At 48.6% G+C, this 21,385-nt stretch overlaps 5 protein-coding genes across 9 annotated transcripts; 3 read left to right on the top strand and 2 right to left on the bottom strand.

Annotated features, from left to right (window-relative positions):
• The first annotated feature begins 1,502 nt into the window (after positions 1–1,502).
• Eif4ebp3 (eukaryotic translation initiation factor 4E binding protein 3) lies at positions 1,503–4,336 on the top strand. Its single transcript, XM_004643225.3, has 3 exons — positions 1,503–1,704; positions 2,873–3,043; positions 3,190–4,336. The coding sequence occupies exons 1-3, from the start codon at positions 1,602–1,604 to the stop codon at positions 3,216–3,218; spliced, it is 303 nt and encodes a 100-aa protein (XP_004643282.1). The 5' UTR covers positions 1,503–1,601; the 3' UTR covers positions 3,219–4,336.
• Positions 4,337–4,419: 83 nt separating this feature from the next.
• Sra1 (steroid receptor RNA activator 1) lies at positions 4,420–10,170 on the bottom strand. Its single transcript, XM_012517369.2, has 6 exons — positions 10,160–10,170; positions 9,941–10,101; positions 9,705–9,830; positions 5,754–5,956; positions 4,961–5,069; positions 4,420–4,807 (listed from the first exon to the last, which is right to left on the bottom strand). The coding sequence occupies exons 1-6, from the start codon at positions 10,168–10,170 to the stop codon at positions 4,599–4,601; spliced, it is 819 nt and encodes a 272-aa protein (XP_012372823.2). The 3' UTR covers positions 4,420–4,598.
• A 644-nt stretch (positions 10,171–10,814) lies between these two features.
• Positions 10,815–16,700, bottom strand: Apbb3 (amyloid beta precursor protein binding family B member 3). 3 transcript variants are annotated; one of them, XM_023703394.1, is made up of 13 exons: positions 16,545–16,700; positions 16,108–16,271; positions 15,949–16,025; positions 15,175–15,235; positions 14,835–14,981; positions 14,560–14,687; positions 14,317–14,322; positions 14,059–14,173; positions 13,870–13,954; positions 13,524–13,607; positions 13,122–13,237; positions 12,818–12,892; positions 10,815–11,357 (listed from the first exon to the last, which is right to left on the bottom strand). In XM_023703394.1, exons 1-13 carry the CDS (start codon positions 16,591–16,593, stop codon positions 11,121–11,123), a joined length of 1,344 nt encoding a protein of 447 aa, XP_023559162.1. In that variant the 5' UTR covers positions 16,594–16,700; the 3' UTR covers positions 10,815–11,120. The 3 variants fall into 3 exon arrangements, with proteins under 3 accessions (XP_023559162.1, XP_004643276.1, XP_004643277.1); XM_004643219.2 differs by having other exon boundaries at positions 12,818–13,009; positions 16,545–16,698; XM_004643220.2 differs by lacking the exon at positions 14,317–14,322 and having other exon boundaries at positions 12,818–13,009; positions 16,545–16,697.
• Positions 16,701–16,820: 120 nt separating this feature from the next.
• LOC111813170 (SLC35A4 upstream open reading frame protein) lies at positions 16,821–19,434 on the top strand. 3 transcript variants are annotated; one of them, XM_023703396.1, is made up of 4 exons: positions 17,071–17,202; positions 18,120–18,218; positions 18,956–19,198; positions 19,290–19,434. In XM_023703396.1, exons 1-3 carry the CDS (start codon positions 17,188–17,190, stop codon positions 19,151–19,153), a joined length of 312 nt encoding a protein of 103 aa, XP_023559164.1. In that variant the 5' UTR covers positions 17,071–17,187; the 3' UTR covers positions 19,154–19,198; positions 19,290–19,434. The 3 variants fall into 3 exon arrangements, with proteins under 3 accessions (XP_023559165.1, XP_023559164.1, XP_023559163.1); XM_023703397.1 differs by lacking the exon at positions 18,956–19,198 and having other exon boundaries at positions 16,821–17,202; XM_023703395.1 differs by having other exon boundaries at positions 17,079–17,202; positions 18,956–19,434.
• Positions 19,435–19,446: 12 nt separating this feature from the next.
• Positions 19,447–21,367, top strand: Slc35a4 (solute carrier family 35 member A4). The gene has a single exon (XM_004643282.2). The coding sequence runs from the start codon at positions 19,552–19,554 to the stop codon at positions 20,524–20,526; it is 975 nt and encodes a 324-aa protein (XP_004643339.1). The 5' UTR covers positions 19,447–19,551; the 3' UTR covers positions 20,527–21,367.
• The last annotated feature ends 18 nt before the right edge of the window (positions 21,368–21,385 follow it).

Raw genomic sequence — 21,385 nt, 5'->3', positions numbered from 1 at the left:
TTTGGCTCCCAAAACCTACCCCCCAGCACTGTTAATATACTTCATTTAGGCCCATACCACTTTTTGCTTACCTTTTTTGAACAATAAAATATATCCTTGCCATTTGAAATGTGATTCTGAGGACGTGTGACATCCACATTACCATTTAGTATTTAAAAATCCTAAAAGTTTGGTGAAGTGGCATGCACCTGTAATCCCAGCTCTCAGAAGGCTGAGGCAGGAGGATTGCCTCTGAGGCCAGCCTGGGCTACAGCATAAGTTCAAGGTCAACTTGAACTACATAGGGAGACCCTGTCTCAAGCAAAAATCCTGAAGCAACCCAGACCTACTAGATCAGACTTACTTAAAAAGATCTCTAGAAAATTCACATGCATGTTAGAGAAGCACTAATTCATAAAACAATTTTTTACTTAAAGGATCAAGAAAATCAGAACAAAGGGAAAATCTGGCAAAGCTAGACCTGAAGTAATATTCATAATGCATGCATACAGGCAGGTGGTCTTTAATTTGGATATGGGGAGGCGACTGCTGATTTTGAGGAAGCTGTAGAGGACAACTGGATAGGGCTGGGGAGATAGCTCAGTAGAATAAGCACCTGCCTGGCAAGCACAGGGTCCTGAGTTCAAGCCCCAGTGCTCCCCACACACACACACACAAAAAGACAACTGGATAAAAATCAAGATTTTCAATGTTTTACATTTACTAGACTTACTAGTTAATTCTCTCTTTTAGCCTGTCATATCACTGTACCTACATGGGAGGGGAGAGGCAGTACTTTCTGATCTTCCTAGATGCAACCCTGCCCTTCCTTAGTTTGATGTTAGTGGCAGACCTCTCCACGCTCGGTCTCACAGCTGCACCCTCTCCTATCCCTCCGCTTTTAATCATCCTTTAATTATTCAAAGTATCATTTTTTCAGAAAGCCTTTGTACTCTTGTGACCTTTCCACTGTGCTCAGGTCATCAAAGTACTTTTCATCCTTATTTCAACTGTCTGTTTACTGCGGTGCTGGGGACTTAGAGAGATCAACCACAGGGTCCGCCACATGTTAGACAAGCCTTCCACCACTGAGCTACACTCCCTGGCCCAGTGTTTATAGGAGACAGCATATGCTGTGCTGAAGGGTCTAGACTGTGGAATCAGATAATACTGAATCTCAGTTTCCTCCCCTCCTACATGTGGGACTTTGAACAGATACTTACCTCTCTTGGCTTACTTGCTTCGCTGTCAATTGATAGTGCTTAAAAAGAATGGGTGAATTAATACAGCATAGCAAGGTCGGCTGTGCCAGCACCAAAGTATAAGCGGTAACCGGCCAACCTGCTTTAGCAGTCAGAGGCAGACTGTCAAGTGCTGGACCAGGAAAATCTAAAAGCTGGTGGGAAAGTCTAAAAGCTGCTTTTCCTCAGATCAGGGTTTTACTTGCTAGCCAGTAGGCGGGACCGTCGTACTGAGTGACGGCGGTTGACCCGCCCCGGGCGTGACGTCGTCGTAGTGTTGTTGCCTTCACCGCACGTGGTCGGTGGAGTCCGCCTGGGACTCAAAGCAGTGCCCCTCGTCTGCAGCACCAGCTGGTTTCTTTCCTGCTCCTATCGCTCGCAATGTCCACGTCCACGAGCTGCCCTATTCCAGGGGGTCGGGACCGGCTGCCTGACTTCTACAGCACCACGCCGGGGGGCACGTTGTATGCCACGACCCCAGGAGGTCAGCGGGAGGGGCTGGGTCATGCGTGCTTTTGCTAGGCGGGGGACTAGTCTGTGGACCCTCTGGAGGTTATAGCTTTGGGGAGAATGTCTGAAGCCTAAACTAAGTTCCCCAAAACCTTAAAGTGATTCAGCAGTGCTTTCATCCTGCCTTCCGGGTGACTCTTAAGCTATAATTACTGTAGCTTGGGTTCTAGATGCCTTGCAAATGCTTCTTTACTGTATTTGTCTTGGGAGTAGGGGCTGAGGGGCCTACCAAATGTCTCAATAAGCCCTATATGTTCAGAAGCCGCTTGTGCAGTTGGGGTAAGGGGCTTGAGCAATGTGTGCGGCCGCCTAGTGGCTACTTGCCTGCGCCAGCAGCCTCGGATCGTGAGCTGCTGGGCTCCTAACCCAGGTTCCGGCCACGTGAGTGGAGGGGAGGGGCCCTTTGATGACACTGTGCTGGCCGAGTTCCTCTTTGGCTAGGCTGAGGCTTATAGGACTTGGGAGGGGTCAGAATAAGAACAGCATGTTGTAGAGTTTCACAGGGTAAACGACCATGGGCACCTCCGTGCAGCAGGAGCTAAGAGCCTAGGTGGCAGCCCTGGACTAAACACTTAACTAGTTGGCTTTTTAGTGAGGAAAGCAAGGAAGCTCCAGAACATTAGAGAAGCAGCTTACATTACCTGAGCTCAGTTTAGTGCTCCTCTAAGAAATGAGACCTGAAACTGCCTCTGCCTGGATGACTGCAATGCTCTACTTGCTTTATGGTGCTTAGGTACCTGGCTAGGCCTGAGATTGTCAGGGCTGGACAGACTTGTAAGACCCTTGTTAAGATTCTGGCTGGGGGGCCAGCGAGATGGCTCAGTGGAATAAGTGCTTCCCTGGAAAGTGCAAGGGCCTGAGTTCAATCCCCGGTTCCACAAAAAAAAAAAAAAAAAAAAGATCCTGGCTGGACTAGAGAGCAAATTTTTTTTTTTTAAATGTATTTGGTACAGGGTCTTATGCAGCTCAGATTGGTAGTGATCCTATTTTCAGCCTCCCCAGTGCTGGGATTACAGGTATGCGCCACCTTTTAATACACAAGCCAATGCGACACACAACCAGAACTGCCAGTTCCCAAAAGGACCCTAGTCACCTGTGTATCGTATTCTGTGACTCTTACATCAGCCCCTACCACTTAACAGGCACCAGGATCATCTACGACAGAAAGTTCCTGCTGGAATGCAAGAACTCACCCATTGCCCGGACACCCCCCTGCTGCCTCCCTCAGATTCCCGGGGTCACAACTCCAACTGTCCCACCCTCCAAGCTGGAGTTGCTGAAGGAGCAGAAGGAGACAGAGGAAGAGATACTCGGTAAGAAAAGCAAGAACTCAAATTAAGAAATACCCAGCCCTTGAGTTTAAATGCCCTTGTAGAGTGGGAGTTTTATTCCAGGCAGGCTTTCTGCTGGGCCTGCAGATATTCAGTCCAGCAACTAGCCTTGCCTTTTCTCTCCCCAGATGATGCACAGTTTGAAATGGACATCTAACCCTGTACAGATGACCATGTGTACGGAGTTATAGAGGGATCCCTCATGCCGCTGCTGCCACCACCTCTTCCTGGGGCCTCATCTAATCGGGAAAGGGATGACTTGGTTCTGGACCTCCTTTATTTCTAAGGCAGCTAGACCAGAGATGGGAGCAGGCAACTTGCCAGGCCCTTGGCTCTCTTTGGTCTGTGGGTCCTCACCCTAAACCCCAGCGCTCCATGCTCAGGCCTGGGACTAGGGGAGAGTGTGTGTCACTTTTGGGCTGCTTAGTAAACATTCAAAGAAATGTCTTGGCTCCATTGTTCTCAATGTTGACCTCACCTCAGCCACAAAGCTGAGGGCCTCGGTAGACCTAGTTAAGAGGACTCTGATCTGTTCCCAGTTTCCCCTGGGCCTACTTCTAGTAGTAATTATTGCCTAAGGCAAGCTATAGGTGTTGCCAAACCAAACAACAATAGCCTGTCCTTCCAGCTGCTGTTTCTCTTGAGGAAGCAGCCTTCCTGGAATTAGGCCTCCTTTTCCCTGTGGCCCCTCTTCTATCCATTCTTAAGCAGGACTCCTGAAGGAAAGGTGTTGTCCTAGGATATGGACATCCTGTCTCCCCTTGCCGGTGCCTCTTTCCTTTTGGTACCAATTCTCGTTCTAACACTGAAAAGCCTGTACCCTTCCTTCTCACAGCATAGCTCATCATGACCACCCCCCAACCAAGTTATGTTCAGAGTTGCAACATTAGGGCCCACACTGGCACTCAAAATTAGCAGCTTGCTTGGTCAGATAAACAGTCATGATTCCAAATCACAGTACTGTGGTATTTTTCTCCTTCAATTTATATAGCAGGCACTGGGCATGGTGGTGCATGTCTGTAAGAAGATCACTGCAAGTTTAAAGACAAGTAGTGAGTTCAAAGCCAGCCTGAACTGCACAATAACACTGTCTCAACCCTTCCCCCTGCCAAATTTATACAATAGATAATCCCACACTAATTTTACTCTAGCATCTATATACCTCAAAGATGATACAGTGCAAAAAGGAATCTTGGCTGGGTGTGATAGCTCATGCATATAATCCTACTACTCAGAAGGCTGAAACAGGAAGATCATTGAGAATGAGGCCAATATGGCCAACCCCAGCGAGGCTTCCATTGAGTAGAGAGAACAGAAATTCACAGGGTATGGGACAGTTAACAGCAAAAGGAACCAGCTTCCTTCCCAGTGCCCACCACTGAGACAGTTTTTATTGAAGTGCATGTTGTAGTTACAAGTGACTTCCTTATAGCCCAGGCCCAATGGGACATTCTCTCAGGTGGTAAAAGGGAGCCAAGTGAGAAGACCTCCCGCACCAAGGCCTAGCAGATGGTGTGAGTCTGGGGAATCTGCAGGTTTACAGAGCCTCTTGGAAGCCTAGAATGGTCTGGTCCTCAGCTGCTCCTTCAGATTTCTCTTCATTTGTCTCTTCCTCTGAAGACAGACTCCTTTTTTCTGCAATTAATCTTTTAACTCCCACCATCCACTGACTGACCTCAGTCACATGGTCAACCATGAGTGAGCGGTGGATGTCATCTGCTGCATCCCACTGATGGCTTGAAAGCTCTGAGGAGAGAAAACTTGAGCAAGCAGACTGGGATAAAAGAGTAGTAGCTTCCATGCCTCTCCTCCCAGTAAGTCACATCTGCATTGCCTGTTCAGCTCAGCCAGCTATGGCAGTACAAGGGACTTCCAATATATCAAGGAACCCACCCATACCTTGCACCAGTAGTGCCATCCTCTTCTTTACAGGAGTTGACAACTTTCCTCCGGCCCATTGTTCTTGAAGCAATGCCAGTCGTCTGCTGATGTCATCACATACCTGTTTCTAAGACCAAAGTCCCTTCACTTAATGCTTGTAGCCCAAGAGGGCGATGGGAAGTCGGCACCTCTTAGGAAGCAGCTACTTTCTCTAGCTTGGCTCTCTATGCTAGAGTTCTGATTCTTTACACAAAGGTTAGAGGTACTTACTGAGAACCTGATGGAAGTTTATGGATTTCCTCCCAAGAAAAACAGCAAATAATAGGTAGAATTTTTAAATATCAGTGACTTCTGAGAAGCTTATCATGCTACTTTGCAAATAAGGAAACTTTAAATCAAAAAGGTAAAATTTCAGTGGTACTTCCCCTTTCCTTATCTCTTGCTTCCAGAGCGCTTAGAAAACACTGAGTAATTTATTCTCTCCCTCACTGAACAAATACAGATTCTCTAAACCAAATTAGCAGTGTATGCTCTGTATGACCTGGCCGTATAGAAAATCAAACTTCTATTTTTACTAATGGGAGCTCAATTTATCTTACTCCTATAAGCCTCTATGACTGACATGAGAAGATCTATGAACTTTTGAAATCTTATGTTCATCTTCTTGGGAAATCCTTAGCAGATTCTGAAGGGGCTCCTTCCTAACTGTAAAAAATTAAAAGCCACTGCCCACAGGGTCTCCCTTTGGGAGCCATACCTACTTTTGGCTGTGGATAGGATTCCTCTCTGCCCCCAGAGTGCCAGGTCTTACCCTTGTATGGCCACGGCAATCCTCCAATGCTTGTTCCAAAGGTCTTAGCACATCCTCTATCAAAGCCTCAGATTCAATGACTGGGAAATCCATGGGTTCCACACTGGAGGCAGGGCAGCTCCCTACAGGTGGGAGCCTAGGAGCCTTACTTGAAGGAGGTGGAGGCCCCATTGGAGGGGGCCCAGAAGTCTCTGAGGTAGCAACTGAAAAGATAAAGCAAAATGGCTTAAGCAGATAAGAAACAATTCTAAACTCATTTCTAAGCAGGACGACTATGGGGTAACTCATTTCATTCAAGTGTGTGTCAAACTGGGTACAGTGGTACAGATCTGTAATTACAACTATTTAAGAGGCTGAAAAATAAAATAAAAATAAAAATAAAGAGGCTGAGTGGGACTGGGGAGATAGCTGGGTGGTCTAAGTGCCTGCCTGACAAGCACAAGGACCCAGGTCTGATCCCCCGTACCACAGGCTGTGCAGGCCCCAGAGCCCTGGGTAGACCGTGCCGGCCAACAAAAGTGGGCATGTTAGTACACGCCTGTAATCCTAGCACTGGTGAGCCTGAGACAGGAGGCTCATTACAAGTTGGAGCTGTGTAGCAAGACCCTGTACCAAATAAATAATTAAATTTTTTTTTAAATAATTTTTTAAAGGCTGAAGCATAGTGATCACAAGTTCAAGGAAAACCTAGGCAACTTAGTAAGACAACCCCCCTCTAAAAAAAAAAGGGGGGGGGCTAGGATGTACTTTGGTGGGAGAGTGCTAGCATATCAGAAGTCCTGGGAGAAAGCCAGGTGTGGTAGTACATGCTTACATTCTCATATTCCAGAAGACTATGGCAGGGGGATCACAAATTTCGATCACAAATTTTCGGAGATTTTACGTAGGAGGAGTGTGGTACCACAGGATGTGGTGGTTGGGGGTGAGGGAGAGAAGTCAAGATGACTTATTTTCTGATGTCAGTGACTGAGAAAGACTGGAAGAGGAAAGTTCAGAACTTTTAGGTGGGCCAGGGCTATAGCTCAGGAGTGCAGTGGCTGCCTGGCAAGTATGAGGTCCAGGGTTTGGTTCCTGGTACCAAAAAAAAACCTTCTAGGCATCATCATCTGCAAGGATAATTAATGCGTTAATCATCTGGCCTCTTGATTACCTGACTTGTTATTTCTCTATGATCTCTGTGTCCTACCTTTCATTTCCCTTTGTTTTGCTCATAGTACTGTAGCACCTCCAAAATTTGATCATTCCTTCTTCCAGCTCAACTATTCAGATTTTGTGGGGAAATAAAAATCAGTCCTTTATAAACACTTTCTCTCTAAGACAGGGTATTGCTATGTAGTTCAGGCTGGCCATGAACTATGTAGCCCAGTCTGGCTTCAAACTTGATGTGATACTAAATCACTCACTCTTACTCTCTTTCTCTTTCCTCCATCCTTCACTTTCTCTCTTGCTTACTCTCTTCCAGTCTCTCTATTAAGCCATTCTACTACTCAGACTAGTGCTTGCAGTTGTAGGAAAAAACCATGCTGTTATACTTTATACTTTAACACTTTCCATGGCCAGATTTTAACATTTATTTATTTAGAGTGTGGGGGGGGGGGGCCAGCTCAGCCCACCAGGGGGCGAGGCTGGCTGGCATGTGGCGCTGGGGGATCGAACCGCGGTCCCTTTACTTTGCCAAGCTTGTTCCAAGTAGGTGCTTTAGACCACTGAGCCATCTCGCCAGCCCCATGGCCAGATTTTAAAAGGTGCACCACACTACATTTTCCCACTCTTCATAATTATTTTTTCATCTTCTTTCTACTGTTTTTTCACATCTATACTGCCTCATATTTCATTGCAAAAATACTGGTCATCAAACAGGAACTCTCATCTTTCCGCCACTGGTTCTACTAACCCAACTACATCTCTGGCTACTCCCTCCCCAGCCCCACCCATTATAGATGAAAGGTTCCTGCTGCTCTCGAAAGCCATCTCACCAACTGTAGTCACAAACCAGCCTCTCCTGTCTTCCTTAGGCCTCCCTCCTGCAATTAGCCCTTTTCTCCCAAATCATTAGTTCTGGCTGTCTACTGAATCATCAGCACATAAACATGCTGCAGTATATATACAGTGCTGCCCAAAATAACCCTCCCTTACTTTACATTATTTCACTTTCAGATCCTCTATGTAACAAAATTTCCTGAATGGTCAATAATTACTCTGCATTTTTCACATTAGCTTCTGCTCATTCCTGCTGACTTTGTTTTCACCAAATCCACAGAGACTGCTTATTAAGGTCATCTTAACAACTGCAATGCCTACCAAATTTAATGGTCCCATAATCTTTTAAAGCTTTAAGTGATACAGCCCCACTGCAGCACACATGACACAGGTTTGCTGCCACTACCCTGCATCATTCCTTTGCAGGGGAAAAGGATGGAAGACTGCTAAAAAAATGAAGCCCAAGTCCCTTTCAGTAGACTACAGCTCACTTACTGGCCTGGGCAATTCAAGGGTGGGGAATGAACAGGCAACCTTTAACTTTTCCAGTACCTTTCAACTTTAAATAAATTAAAATAAAACTCTGCATCTTGGCATAACTTACTACACTGTAGCCATTCTATTTCTTCAGTCTCTGAACTAGCCAACAGTCTTTAAGACCTTAGCATTAGCTGTTTCTTATGCCTGAAATGCTCTTGAACCTGATCTTTAGGGGAGAGAGGGGGGTTGAATCTAGGGCCTTTGTCCTGAACTACATACATTCCAGCCTTTTGTCCTGGTTTTTGTTTGTTGGTTGGTTTTTGGTTGGCTTTTTTTTGAGACTGGCTCTGTAATTCAGGCTGTCCTTGAACTCACTATGGAGCCCAGGATGGCCTCAAACTCACAGCTATCCTACTGTCTCAGCCTCCTGAGTGCTGGAATTACAGATGTGCACCACCATGGCCAGCCACCCCCAGTTGTTTTTAAATTTTTATTTTGAGACAGGATCTCAGAGTCATTCTGTTACCCAGACAGGACCTGTGTTTCTCCTGCGTCAGCCTTCTCAGAGTGCTGGGATTTTTGCTTGGTTGATTTAATCATGTAGATCTCAAATGTCAACTCCTCTAGTATAACACATTGCCCTAGGGCTAGTGAGAGCTCAGTGGACTAAGTGCCTGCTTAGGCAAGTATACGGACTGGGGTTCAATGCCCTGTATCACATGCTATGCAAGCCCTGCTGAGCTGCCCCTCCCCCACCGGGCATGGTGGCACACACCTGTAATCCCAGCGCCAGGGAGGCTGAGAACAGGAGGAGCACTATGAATAGGAGCTGCGTTATGAGACCCTGTACCAAATAAATAAAAATTAAAATAACACATCGCCCGGTTTTACTTCTCTACAAGCCCTGCCACCAATTTATCTATATTCAGTGCTACAGTATAGATTTCATAGAAACAGGCCATTTGTCTGTTTAGTTTGCCCTCTTAATAAATGCTTAGTAAAAGATAATGAATGAAAAAATGGCATGTTAAATATGAGGTGTTGGGCCGGGGAGATGGCTCAGTGGAGTAAGCGCTTCCCTGGCAAGCGCAAGAGCCTGAGTTCAAGCCCCGGTTCCGCCAAAAAAAATAAATAAATAAACTAAATATGAGGTGTTTATTACACACCCAAGTGAGGACACAAAAACGCACATGTACACTATGGGATTTTGGGAAGAGGTCTGGGTTGGACAAGAAATTCTAAGTAATGTAAATAGCTTGGGCATAGTGTTATGAGATCACATAGGATGAAAACGGTACTTTTTAAATGCAAAAGTCCGCTTATTGACCTGAGTAGCAGAAGGAAAACTCGGAAAAGCTCCTGGCTCTGACCCCCTTCCTGAGGACCCAACCTCTTCTGGAGTTCGGGAGGAGAAAAACAGGTGCTGGAAACAAGCTTGACCCTGGGACCGCCCATATTCTGTGGGCCTCGGCGCGTAGGGACCCCACGCACCTCTAGGGGATCCATCCTGGGGGGCGGCGACCCTCTTAGTGAGCGGCGTGCGCTTGGGTCCACCAGTCTGGGTCTGTAGCCCGTAAGAGAACTGCGGCGGGTCGTTCCAGCCTCGTTCCTTGTTGCCTGCAGAGATGAGGGCAGGTGTAAAGAAGACCGAGACTCTGCCGCCAAAGGTTGTATCGCGGTTCAGGGAGGTAAACGGTGAGTCCCAACCCGGCCAGCCGCACTCTCACCCGGCTTCACGTAAAGCTCCGCCATCTCCACTTCCGCAACGCCAGCGGGGCAGTACGTCACTTCCGGGGCGGCCACTCTGCTCTCGCGACCAGCCCGCGGGCTTGGAGCGCTGGAAGCTGGCAGATCCTTCACGGCCGCTGTCTGAAGCCGCACCACCTCCCTACGGGACTAGGTATCTCCTTCAGCTAATGATCCATAGAGTGCTGATCACAAGGCACCAAGCGGGCATGTTTTTCCAAGGAGCTAATGCTTCTACAGCCCTGGGCCAATCACTGTCCAATTTTTCCTACTTGTTCTAAGGTGCAAGTTCAAGTCAAAAAAAATTCCTACTCCCATGCGTGATCCTCTGATCTGGCGAGCCCCGCCTTTTAGAGCCTCACCTCTGTCCACTGCCCTCTAGACTTACTAACTAGTTCTCATCTTCCCTCAATAGTTAGATGTCGCCTCTTCAAAAACTCTTCTGTAGGGGTCAGGGAGATAGCTCAGTAGACTAAGTGCTTGCCTGGCAAGTTCAAGGGCCTGAGTTCAATCCCCAGTTCTGCAGAAATCTTCTGTAATGCCTTAGGCTACTTTAAAGTGTCACCAGAGCTCACAAAACCCTGAGATTTTCTAGTTGTCCCACATACTGTGTTCTATCTCATTTCACTCCTCTTCATCTCAATAATCGGACTCTCAAGGTAGAACCCTGACTAGTACTTTCCCAATGCCCAACTTAATGCCTAATACAGATACCTGAAAAATGCTTAATGAATTGAGGTCAGACTTGCATCATATCCACACCCTTGTGTGACTACAGGCAGCCACCAACACCACACACTTCACACAAGATGTTAGCCCCCAACCCTGTCCCAGGTCCAATATACTCACACTTAGTGAGGTCACTGAGGGATTTTTATTTGCACTGATTTTGCTATAAAGTGTTGCTGAGGTAGAGCCAATTGCCCAGGGCTGGACAGGGGCAAGGAATGCAAGGACCCAAGGAAAGGAGATAGGAGCCAGGGGCCTAAGTTGTAGTGCAGGTCCTCTCAATCACTGATATAAGTAACAAACTGGGAAATAAATAGAAGGTAGAGGATGATTAGGGTAAGAAGACATGTGAGAGGCTGCAGGACCCTGGGAATAGAGGGCCACAGATGGGCATAGATTCAGAGCCTCCTTCCCCAGCCCTTTAATACCACTTTAGGGCATATGGAGGAGAGAGGGTTTCAGCCGAAAGGCATCAAGAAAAGAGAAGACACCCCGCTTTCGAGGGGCAGCCCCTGCACCTCCAACCCCTCCTTTGAGTAGAGGGAGAGGCAAGGGACCTCCTGGGGAGTCCATGGAGGTGGTCCGCTTGAGCCGCAGGCGGGCACGGGCCTGAGCACCCCAGGCTTTGCCTCGAGCTGCAGAGGCCACAAGACACTTCTGGTATTGAACCTAGGGAGAAGGGGAAGGTAAGCATCTGGCTACAGTCTGCCCCTGAATTCTCTGAAAGTTTCTGCAGGGCAGCAAGCTAGCCAAGGTTTCTGTCTGATAAAAGGCTATAGTTGGCACATCAATAGATCCAATAGGTACTTCCAGATAGCTCACCATATAAAACACAGATCTTCACATTTACTGAGCACTTAAGGAGAGCTAAAGACTTTGCTTTTTGTACAATAATTTAACCTAATTCAATTATTTATGAGGAATTATGCCCAGTTTGCAAGCGAGGACACTGAGACTCACAGAAAATAAATGATTTACCCAAAATCACAGCCATGAAATAGTAGACTTATTTTTCAAACCTAGTTTTGACTGTAAAGCCTGTACGCTGGACCTCGCCTTCCACAACCCTGCCTCTGCTCCATCTCTCCCTGGAGCAGACTAGTTCCTAGCAAAGCAGATTCACTAGGCAATCCAACTGACCAATTGTATCTCACTTGAACTACTTGGGTCCTAAATCACTTTCCTGCCTCCTAACTTGTGTTTTCTTAATCTGTCACTCTCATTATAGCATAAATTGTCCTAATCCACAAATCTGACTTCATTGTCATGTTCAAAATCCTTCAATGCTTCCTAGCATCTCAGGACAAAATGAACATCACTCTGACCTGTAAGGTTTTCCACAACAAGGTTTCTGCCATTCCTTCTGCCCTCTTCTCTCATTACATCGTCCCTGCATACCATATACACTAGATTCTTTCAGATACTCGAATCCACTAACATCTCTCACTCTCACAACTGTGCTTGGCATACTTACTCTACTCCCCTTCTACTCCCCTTCACCTAGCTAACTTCCTCTCGGAGCCTTTCAATTTTCTGTCACCTCTTACACGTAGGCTTCCTGATCCCTGAACAGGCATCTCTTCCATCATCATATGGTGTACAACTTTCTGGTGTGTTTCTGCTTTATCCTAAGTGCTCTGTAAAGGCAAAGACTGTGCCTTCTATACTGCTGAATTCCTGGGGCCAAGTATGGTGCCTTTAGTATGCACTCACATTTGTTCAATGAGTAAGTGAACTGAACTAATGGAGCTTAAGCATCACATCTGAATGACCACAGATGCCAAGAAATAACTTAATGAGATTAGGAAAGACAATGCCAATCATGTAGGCAAAGCCCTTACCCAACTCCACATGCATGACTGAAATGTATGCATTAGCCCTGTCAGGGATCCTCATGCTCTAAGAAAAGCAGGCATGGTAATTACTATGTAAAACATCCCGGCCTAAACATTGGGATATAACCACAACTGACTAAAAACAGAATGAGGGTCAAAATATTTGTGAACCAGTGGGCACTAGGATTACTGGCTTGTGGTCATTGGCTACTGATCTTCATTGAGCTCAGTCCCTAGTACAGAGCAGCAGCAAATCAATACCACCCTTCCCACCTATCCCCAGCCTGAACTCACCATACAGGCAGCCTGCACAGCTTCAGAGAGTCCCCCAGCATGGGGCTGGCACCAGAAGGCTGCACACTGGAAGCTCTGATGGCCAAGGTCAGCGATGAGGCCAAAGGTATGTGGGTCACGGCCAACACCAATAAAGGTCACAAGGCGCACAGGGCACTGCCAGAGTGGCTCCTCTTCTGCACCAGCTTCTGCCTGCCCACACCCCACCTAGTCACTAAAGGGCCAAGTGCTGGCTGGACCCACTCTCTTCACAGGCAATGGCCCCCCCTGCTCGCCCTCCACCAACTTCATCCTTTTCTGGTACCTGAATCGGGTGTGCAGTCATGACAGAGTCAGATACACTGAGCGTGGCAGGAACCCAAGTGTTCCGGTCCCCCCGGGCGGTGAGGGTACCAATGGCCTCGTTCAGTACATCCATGCCTGGAAGGACATGCCCACAGTGGTATCTCCCAGTAGTTAACAAATTTTTTTTTTAAAAAAGGTTTTCAAAGGATATCTTGGTCCCCTCTTACTGACTTGGGATTGAGAAAGATGGGAAGACAATAGCACAGACTGGACTCAGAATTCTAAGTTAGGAAAGCCAGTACATCCAAGGATACGTAAGGCCATGGGAGGAATCAGAGAAAGGGTGATAGATCCCAGCTCACCCACCTTCCCCTTGACCTGTGTAGCCCAGCCCATCCAGCTCTCCCAGCCCCATCCTCACCCATGGCTTTGGTGACTGGAAGGATCCCCATGTATAGTGCCTCATACTTCTGAGCAGCTTGGCTCACTGCATCCAGCAGCTCCACTGAAATATACACACCAAGTTGGCCAGGGAACTCTGTTTCCCCTCCCTACTGAAAAGGCCAGGACCCATGCCAGAGCTGTTCCAAGTAGAAGAGAGTTTATGGATGCTTCTCTAATTCAGGGTTTGGGAACCCTGAGATCAGATCCCTGGCATCAGACACATCTTGAAGGAAATGTTAAATAACCAGCAAATATTCCTCCCCTCCACTCTCATCTTTCACCAAAGCAGCTTGACTCTACAGCACAGCAATTTCCTCCCATACCTTGTCGAGGAAGGTCTTCAGGAGAGATGGGGTCTGGGGAGCAGCAAGCACCATCACCATTGATCCCAACTCGTTCTGACAAGATCTAAAACACAATGTGGTCAGCATAAGGCCCAGGGTCAGGAGAGGGAGGCAACTACCTTAGAAGTTCCAGCCCTCCATATTTACATTCCCTGCCCCTGTCCTTACCTGGGCACAGAGCCCATGTAGAGCACTTGCAATAGCCTTGGCAGGAACATCACAGCGAAATACATGACACTTGAGCATACAGCTGTCTTTGTCCCCCGCCACAAAAGCAAAGTCCCTGGCAGAGGCAGAAATGGGACTGTGGTAGAGCTGGTTAGGGGCAAGGACCTATAATACCTATAAGGGGCTTTTAATGACCTAGGCACAAGGATGGGGTAGAGAAATTAGAGCTAGGGTTCAAGGTACATGGTTGTCACATACCTGTCACTGTTCCAGAAGCATGTGGGAGCACAGGAGAGAATCAGCCCAGCCTCAAAGCCTCTCCCCTATCTGTCCCTGTGGAGCTGGCCCACCCTCCCCAACCAGAGCTGGACCAGGCAGGGGAGGCAGTGCTGGGTTCATATCAGGATCTGTGTCCAGGTTCAAGTACCAGGGATCAGCGGTATCACAGCCTGCAGGGGGAGGGAGAAGCAGCTCTTGCTTGGGGGATGCAGAAGTCCTCACCGGCCCTTGGAGCTGCCCACGCCCCATACACGGATGTGCACCAGAGGCTGGCAGTGGATCAGACTGTGGTCCAGGGGATTCACCAGACTCATGGCATCTTTCTTCAGGATCATCAGCATGTTCTGGCCCTGCCAAGGATAGAGGTCAACCCAGATATCAGATAAAGGTGATTGTCATGAAGAACAGGCAGTAACTGTCACCAAGAATAAGTAATTCTGGGACAACTATCTCTGTTGGACCATACATTGAACCCTCTGTGATACAAAACAACCCACCTCACCCCAAGCACCATCTGGGGGCTGGCTCCGGTTGCACGTCTGAGCCAGCTGCTGGATACAGTTATTGACTGCAATACTGCTCTTCCCTGGTGCCAGATCCTCTTCCGGTACTTCTACCCAACCCAGGGAGCGTACTGCAAAGCACTGACAAGTTGGGGGAAGAGACAAGAATGAGTATAGGTGGAATAGGTTATCAAGTGCCCAAAGCTCCACCCATACAAATGGTAGTCCCTCCCTTCACCTGGATCATCTCTGTTCAGTCCAGCTGCACCCGTCATCTTTCTATTGTGATCTCCCAATGTTCTAGGCCCCAGTGCCCTGAGCCCCAGATCACTACCTTAGCCCCTGGTTCCAGGCTCTGGATATAGGATTCTTCACCATACCAGGTCAGAGAGTTACTAGAACAGAAAACACAGCTTGTTAGGACCACACTTCCTACAATAAAGGCCCAGGATACTTAATCAGCAGGAGGTTTGGAAGAATACACAGAATATAACTCTACAAATATAAAACCTGAGCAGGGTAGAATATAAGGACTATTAAATTACATAAATATATGGCCTAGCATTTCAGGGAAAATTCAGGACCCAGGACCCAAACACGGGACATAAAAGTATCCAAGGCTGGAAATACAGTACAGCTCAGTGGCATAAGCACCTGTCTGGCAAGTGCAAGGTCCTGAGTTCAATCCCCAGTACCCCCCAAAAAATCCTATCCAAAATGTGAATAAGAACCCAAAACTGGGATGAGACCCAAGAACAAAGGATAGGAGCTCACACAGAACCTAAGACAATTGCCAAGGTTTAGAACATGAGAGGTCAGGACTACAATATGGAAAAAAAAAACATGTAGCTAATGACAAAAACTTAGAACAAGGACAAAAACTGGAAATCAACAAAGTAGGATAAAGCCAAAAGCAGAGAACAGGGCCCAAAAAGGGAGACTCCACAACCTGAGTTGAAAAATAGACTGCAGGTCCACCCAGTTGCTTTTATCCCCTCTTTTTTTATGGGGGGGGGGGATCTCACTATGCAGTTCAGGCTGGCGTCAAACTTATGATCTTCCTACCTAGAACCCCAAGCCTTTCATTTAGCCCAACCATCCCTGTTACCTCCGGTCCAATGAGCTCTCCAGGCTGGAGAAAGATCTTCCTTTGGGGGGCCGCAGTCCCCAAACCCCCTTCGGGCCCTGAAGAGTAGGAGTCAGTCAGTGTAGCCAAAGACCTAGAGCCACGCTTGTGCTCAGGTCCCACTCCTTACACTTGACCTACCGTGCCTGGGTCCTCTGCATCTCCTAGCTCCCAGGCTGGACGCTGCCATTGGGTGCTACCGCTGGGCACATGCCAATAGTAAGTACCTGCAGCATCACGGATCTTCCTCCAGCCAGGGGGCAGGCCTGGCTCCCCCTCCAGATTCTGGTCCCCCCACAAGTCATCTATAGGAACAAGACATTGCAGAGGAGGGGCATATTATTCGTGAGTTCAAAACACCTTGTCATTACCCTCCCATCATCCCATAAGGGCAGCCTTTAGGCTAAAACTTAAGTCATTTTAATCTTCAAAAAGACATTGCAACATCAGGGTTTATTTGTCCCCTCGTCCTCACACCGAAATGAAACCCCACTCTGTCTTTGCGTCTCTAGGCTCGTGCCTTTCTCCCGTATCCCCCCTCAATCCTTAATCCTCCCGTCCAGCCATTCCGTGCACACCGTCGCAGTTAACCAGAATGATGGCCAGCATATAATCCTTGCCCAGCATAGCCCCGCCGCGTCCCCGCCGGCCGGCACTCTGAGCGCAGCGCGACCTCCGGAGCTGCTGCGCCTACAAGCCCAGCCTCTGCGCCGGAGACCTCCAAGCTAACTGGCGCCGTACAAACACCGGGTAGGACAGGGGCCGGTCGTGGGGCGGGAAGGGGCGGGCCTGAGCTGCACCGCCCGCCAAGCAGGGATGTGGAGCCTCGGGTGGGTTGGAGTTTCAGTGCGTGTGGCTAAGGGAGGAGCACAGGCGCCGGCCAACTGGCTGACACCACCGCGCAGCTATGAGCTCAGAGGCCGGGAGGAAATCAGCAAAGCGAACGTGTATCGCCAGCAAGCGCGCTCCAGTGAGATCATCGCGGGGTCGGGTGCGCGCGCACAAGCAGTCGGGAACGCTACAGGAAGGATCACGTGAAAGTAACTGCGCGAGGAAAAAAAAAAAAATTATCTGCGAGAAGACGCCTCGCGCTCGGTGGCTAGGAAAATGCCCCACCCTTTCAGAATGCCCCGGAAGTGCCTTCACCCTCAATAAAGATGGCCGCGGTATTTGGCAGGAGGGAGGCGGGTCTGCGCCTGCGCAACGAGTTCGGCGGGGAAGATGGCGGATGACAAGGTGAGTGAATGTAAGGTGAACTTTTGTCGGGTTGGTCTTTACACTTCACGGCCCTTTTAGCTTCAGGGGCGACTTTTTAGTTTTGGAATATGACTTAGGAGTGGGGATACGCCATGTTTTCCCTGGGCTTTACTGATTACCTCATTGAAGGTTGGCGTGAGGAGACTTTTAGGCGTGGCGGACTATTCAGAGCTTGGCTTTCCACGTGTTCCCTTCTAGCAACTTTCATGATGCCCAGTTACTAGCGCACACGCAAACATTCACCCTCATCACTCGGAAAGTGTTTCCAGACCGCAGGCACATTCAAACCACCCTCATGCAAACACACCCTTGCTCCGTACTTAGAAGCGGTCAGAATCACCCATTTATTCACGCTTCAGTCATTCTTCGTTTCTTTTAGTTACTCCCGTTCAGTTTGGCATGGCCTTGGGAATAAAGGGAGAGAACCCTAGCAGAAATAAGCTTTGCCCTCCAATTGTATAGGGAACTGCTTCAATCCATTCATTATTCACTATTGATCTAGAAGCCCAGCATCACCCACACATTTACTAAGTTCCTTCCAGGCCCTGTGAGGCACTGACACACAGAAGGCAGGACAGTTTGATGGCCATTTGCAGAGACCTCATAGTTCCTCAGAAGTGCCTTCCTCATAGACTTGGTTGAAAGTCTCCTAACCTAATTGAAGGTGCCTGCTGCCTTCCCAAAACACTTCTTGCTGTGTGAGGCTCCTGTAGAGATTCCTTCAGGTTACTGATGTAAATTCCATTTGTTATTCTCTCCTTTTTTACTATTGCCATCTCAAGGTTTTATAGAAAGATGTTTCTCAGACCCACACTCCTCCCAACTCCCAGCCTCATGGAAGTGAGCAGGAGCCAGGGCTGGGTCAGTCTGCTGAGCTAGCCTTTCCCTTGTCCTAGGATTCTCTGCCCAAGCTTAAGGACCTGGCATTTCTCAAGAACCAGCTGGAGCGCCTGCAGCAACGAGTGGAAGATGAAGTCAACACTGGTGTAGGCCAGGTAGGGGCTGTCCTACCCCTGGCCTTAAGTTTCATTGCCCAACTTGCCTTCAGAATACTGAATAGATGGTAACATTTTATTCGCCAAATAGTTATTGAGGGGTTGTCTTAGTCACCCCAATAAAAAATTCCCTAAGAACATAACACTTGAACTAAAATCTTAAATACGGGGTAACTAGAATAGGGGTTAGTCAGTGTAGCAGCATGCATGGCAAGAATAAACTTTTCAGGCATTTGGAAGAGCATATCACAGCATTATAAGCATGACATGGGGAAAGAAGGTCAGTTTGGTTGCAGTAGTGGGGAAATATCTAGGAAATGAGGCTAGACTTCTTAGGGCCCACTCTGGCCCTCTGACAGTACTATTCTAAGGTTGGAACCTTCTGAACCCAGAATTATTTTTCCTTTTTTTGAAATAAGGTCTTGCTTTACAGTTCAGAGGGTTTGAACTCACTATGTAACTCACTCTGGCCTTGAACTCTCAGCAGTCCTATCTCAGCTTCCTGAGTGTTGGGATTACAGGTGTGTACCACCACACCCAACCTGACCCCAGGATTCTGAGATGGTATTATCAGGACTCAGTTCTTTTTCTAGCTCCAGATGCTTGAGAAAATCTTGGTTGAAAACACCTCCAACGTGAGGAGCAAGTAATATAATTTGCTGAGATCAGCTTGAGTAGTTCTTGGGTAGAGAAAGGAGGGAGCCTGCCTGAGTTTCTTTCTGCATCTTTCTCTGCAGGATGGCTCACTCTTGTCCTCCCCATTCCTCAAGGGATTCCTGGCCGGCTATGTGGTGGCCAAACTGAGGGCTTCAGCAGTATTGGGATTTGCCATGGGTACCTGCACTGGCATCTATGCAGCTCAGGCATATGCTTTGCCCGACGTGGAGAAGACATTGAGGGACTTCTTCCGATCACTACGCAAGGGTCCCGACTAGCTCCAGATCCCATGGGGGAAAAAGGATGAGCAACTGAGCCTACAGGTGCAGGCCTTTGGGCCATGAACACTCTATCAGGCTTCCCTAGCTGTCATCCATCTGTCCTGCCACCTTTATCTTTGCTTTTTCCCTGCAGAGGCTGTATAGTGGCTTGTCAGCCTATACCCTGGATTTCTTCCTTGCCTGGCTCCATGAGACTGACCCTGTGACTTTGGTTCTCTCACCCCTTCCTTTTCCAGCCCAAACTGTGGGATGTGCCACTGACTCTGATCTTTAGTATTTTCTCTTGACAGTGTACCACAGCTCCTCCCTCTTGGAAACTGGCTTTATAACTTGATCTCAAATGGGATTTCTTGCCCTTTGCTATCTACACAGGCCACCAAGGGTCTGATTGGGGCATGAGTGTAGAGGAGGGGGGTATACCAGGCCTGGGCCCTCACAGGCAGGCCCGTTGGACTCTGATGATACTCCTGTCCACAGCTATGTATGGTGCCCATGCCCCATTGCTGGCACTTTGCCATGTGGATGGCCGAGTACCCTTCCGTCCCTCCTCAGCTGTGCTGCTCACTGAGTTGACCAAGCTACTGTTGTGCACCTTCTCCCTCCTGGTGGGCTGGCAAGCATGGCCCACAGGGGGCCAACCCTGGCGCCAAGCTGCTCCTTTTGCACTATCAGCCCTGCTGTATGGTGCCAACAACAACCTGGTGATCTATCTACAACGTTACATGGACCCCAGCACCTACCAGGTACTGAGCAACCTCAAGATTGGAAGCACAGCCCTGTTGTACTGCCTCTGCCTCCATCACCGCCTCTCTGCTCGCCAGGGATTGGCATTATTGTTACTGATGATTGCAGGGGCCTGTTATGCAGCAGGTGGCCTTCAAGACTCTGTGAACACCCTTTCAGGGCCCCTGCCAGCAGTTGCTGCCAGCACCATGCCCCTGCATGTCACTCCCCTGGGGCTGCTACTCCTCGTTCTGTACTGCTTCATCTCAGGCTTGTCCTCTGTGTACACAGAGCTGCTCATGAAGCGACAACGGCTACCCTTGGCACTGCAGAACATCTTCCTCTACACTTTCGGTGTGCTCCTGAACCTCGGTCTGCATGCAGGCAGTGGTCCTGGCCCAGGCCTCCTGGAGGGTTTCTCAGGATGGGCAGCGCTCGTGGTGCTGAGCCAGGCACTCAATGGGCTGATCATGTCAGCTGTCATGAAGCATGGCAGCAGCATCACACGCCTCTTTATTGTGTCCTGTTCATTAGTGGTCAATGCTGTGCTCTCAGCGGTTCTGCTTCGACTGCAGCTCACAGTCACCTTTTTTCTGGCCACACTACTCATCGGCCTGGCTGTGCGCCTGTACTATGGCAGCCACTAGCCCCTGACTATCCAGTCACATTCTTACTCTGTAGATTGGGTGCCACTACTAAGGCCACCTCCTAGGTCTCCCCAGGCCTCTTCAGCAGCCCTGTAACAAGTGCCTTGTGAGAAAAGCTGGGGAAGTGAGAGCAGCCAGGTTAGTCTGGAGTTGGTAGGTGGAGGGGTGCTCCTAGAAGACACAAAGACTGGGTTTTGTTAAGAAAACTTGACTTTCCCACCACACCTCCAAGTTCTTTCAGACTAAACTCCATCCCCAATGTGGGAGGCCCCCATCTCCTCCTGCATGAACACAGTTGCTTAAATTAGGATGTGGGCAACAGGTGACACCTTGCTTGGCAGAACCACTGCCCTAAGGCATGGTGCTGGCTTCTCCTGCCCAGTCTTGATGCATGACTTCCCCCAAGGAATATTCACTCTTCACTCATGCAGGAAGGCTTAGTTGCCACAAATTATACAACCATCACCAGACCACTCTGCCAGGCTTCCCCATGTCCAGCTGTCCCTGGAGACATCTGCACCCCCCACAGTGCTGCTTCCCATGCCCAGCCTTTGATCTGGAGACTCCAGAGGGTGCTGGGGCTTGACTTGTCTCAGGGAATGTTGCCCCTGGGCTTTGGCTGAAGCCTATACTCCTGATCCCTCTCGAAACCTTCTGCCACCTCTAGGGATTGTAGAAGGTATGCTCTTCCCTCTGTGGAACTTTCCCCTGCCTAGTAGTGTCCCAGCTCCCAACAATCTGGAGAAGCTCTGGACAGTGACCTGGGACCAGGTACAGGAAACTTCTATAACTCAATCAGTGTCTGTTTAACTGCATAAGCAATAAAGTCTTAATAAAGTGTTCTAGGGTGTAGTTCCTA

The sequence above is a fragment of the Octodon degus genome, unplaced genomic scaffold (assembly GCF_000260255.1).
Source record: "Octodon degus isolate 3935 unplaced genomic scaffold, OctDeg1.0 scaffold00169, whole genome shotgun sequence".
NCBI classification, from domain to species: domain Eukaryota; kingdom Metazoa; phylum Chordata; class Mammalia; order Rodentia; family Octodontidae; genus Octodon; species Octodon degus.
The sequence above is the reverse complement of the archived record's forward strand: the minus strand, read 5'-3'. Positions and strand labels throughout refer to the sequence as shown.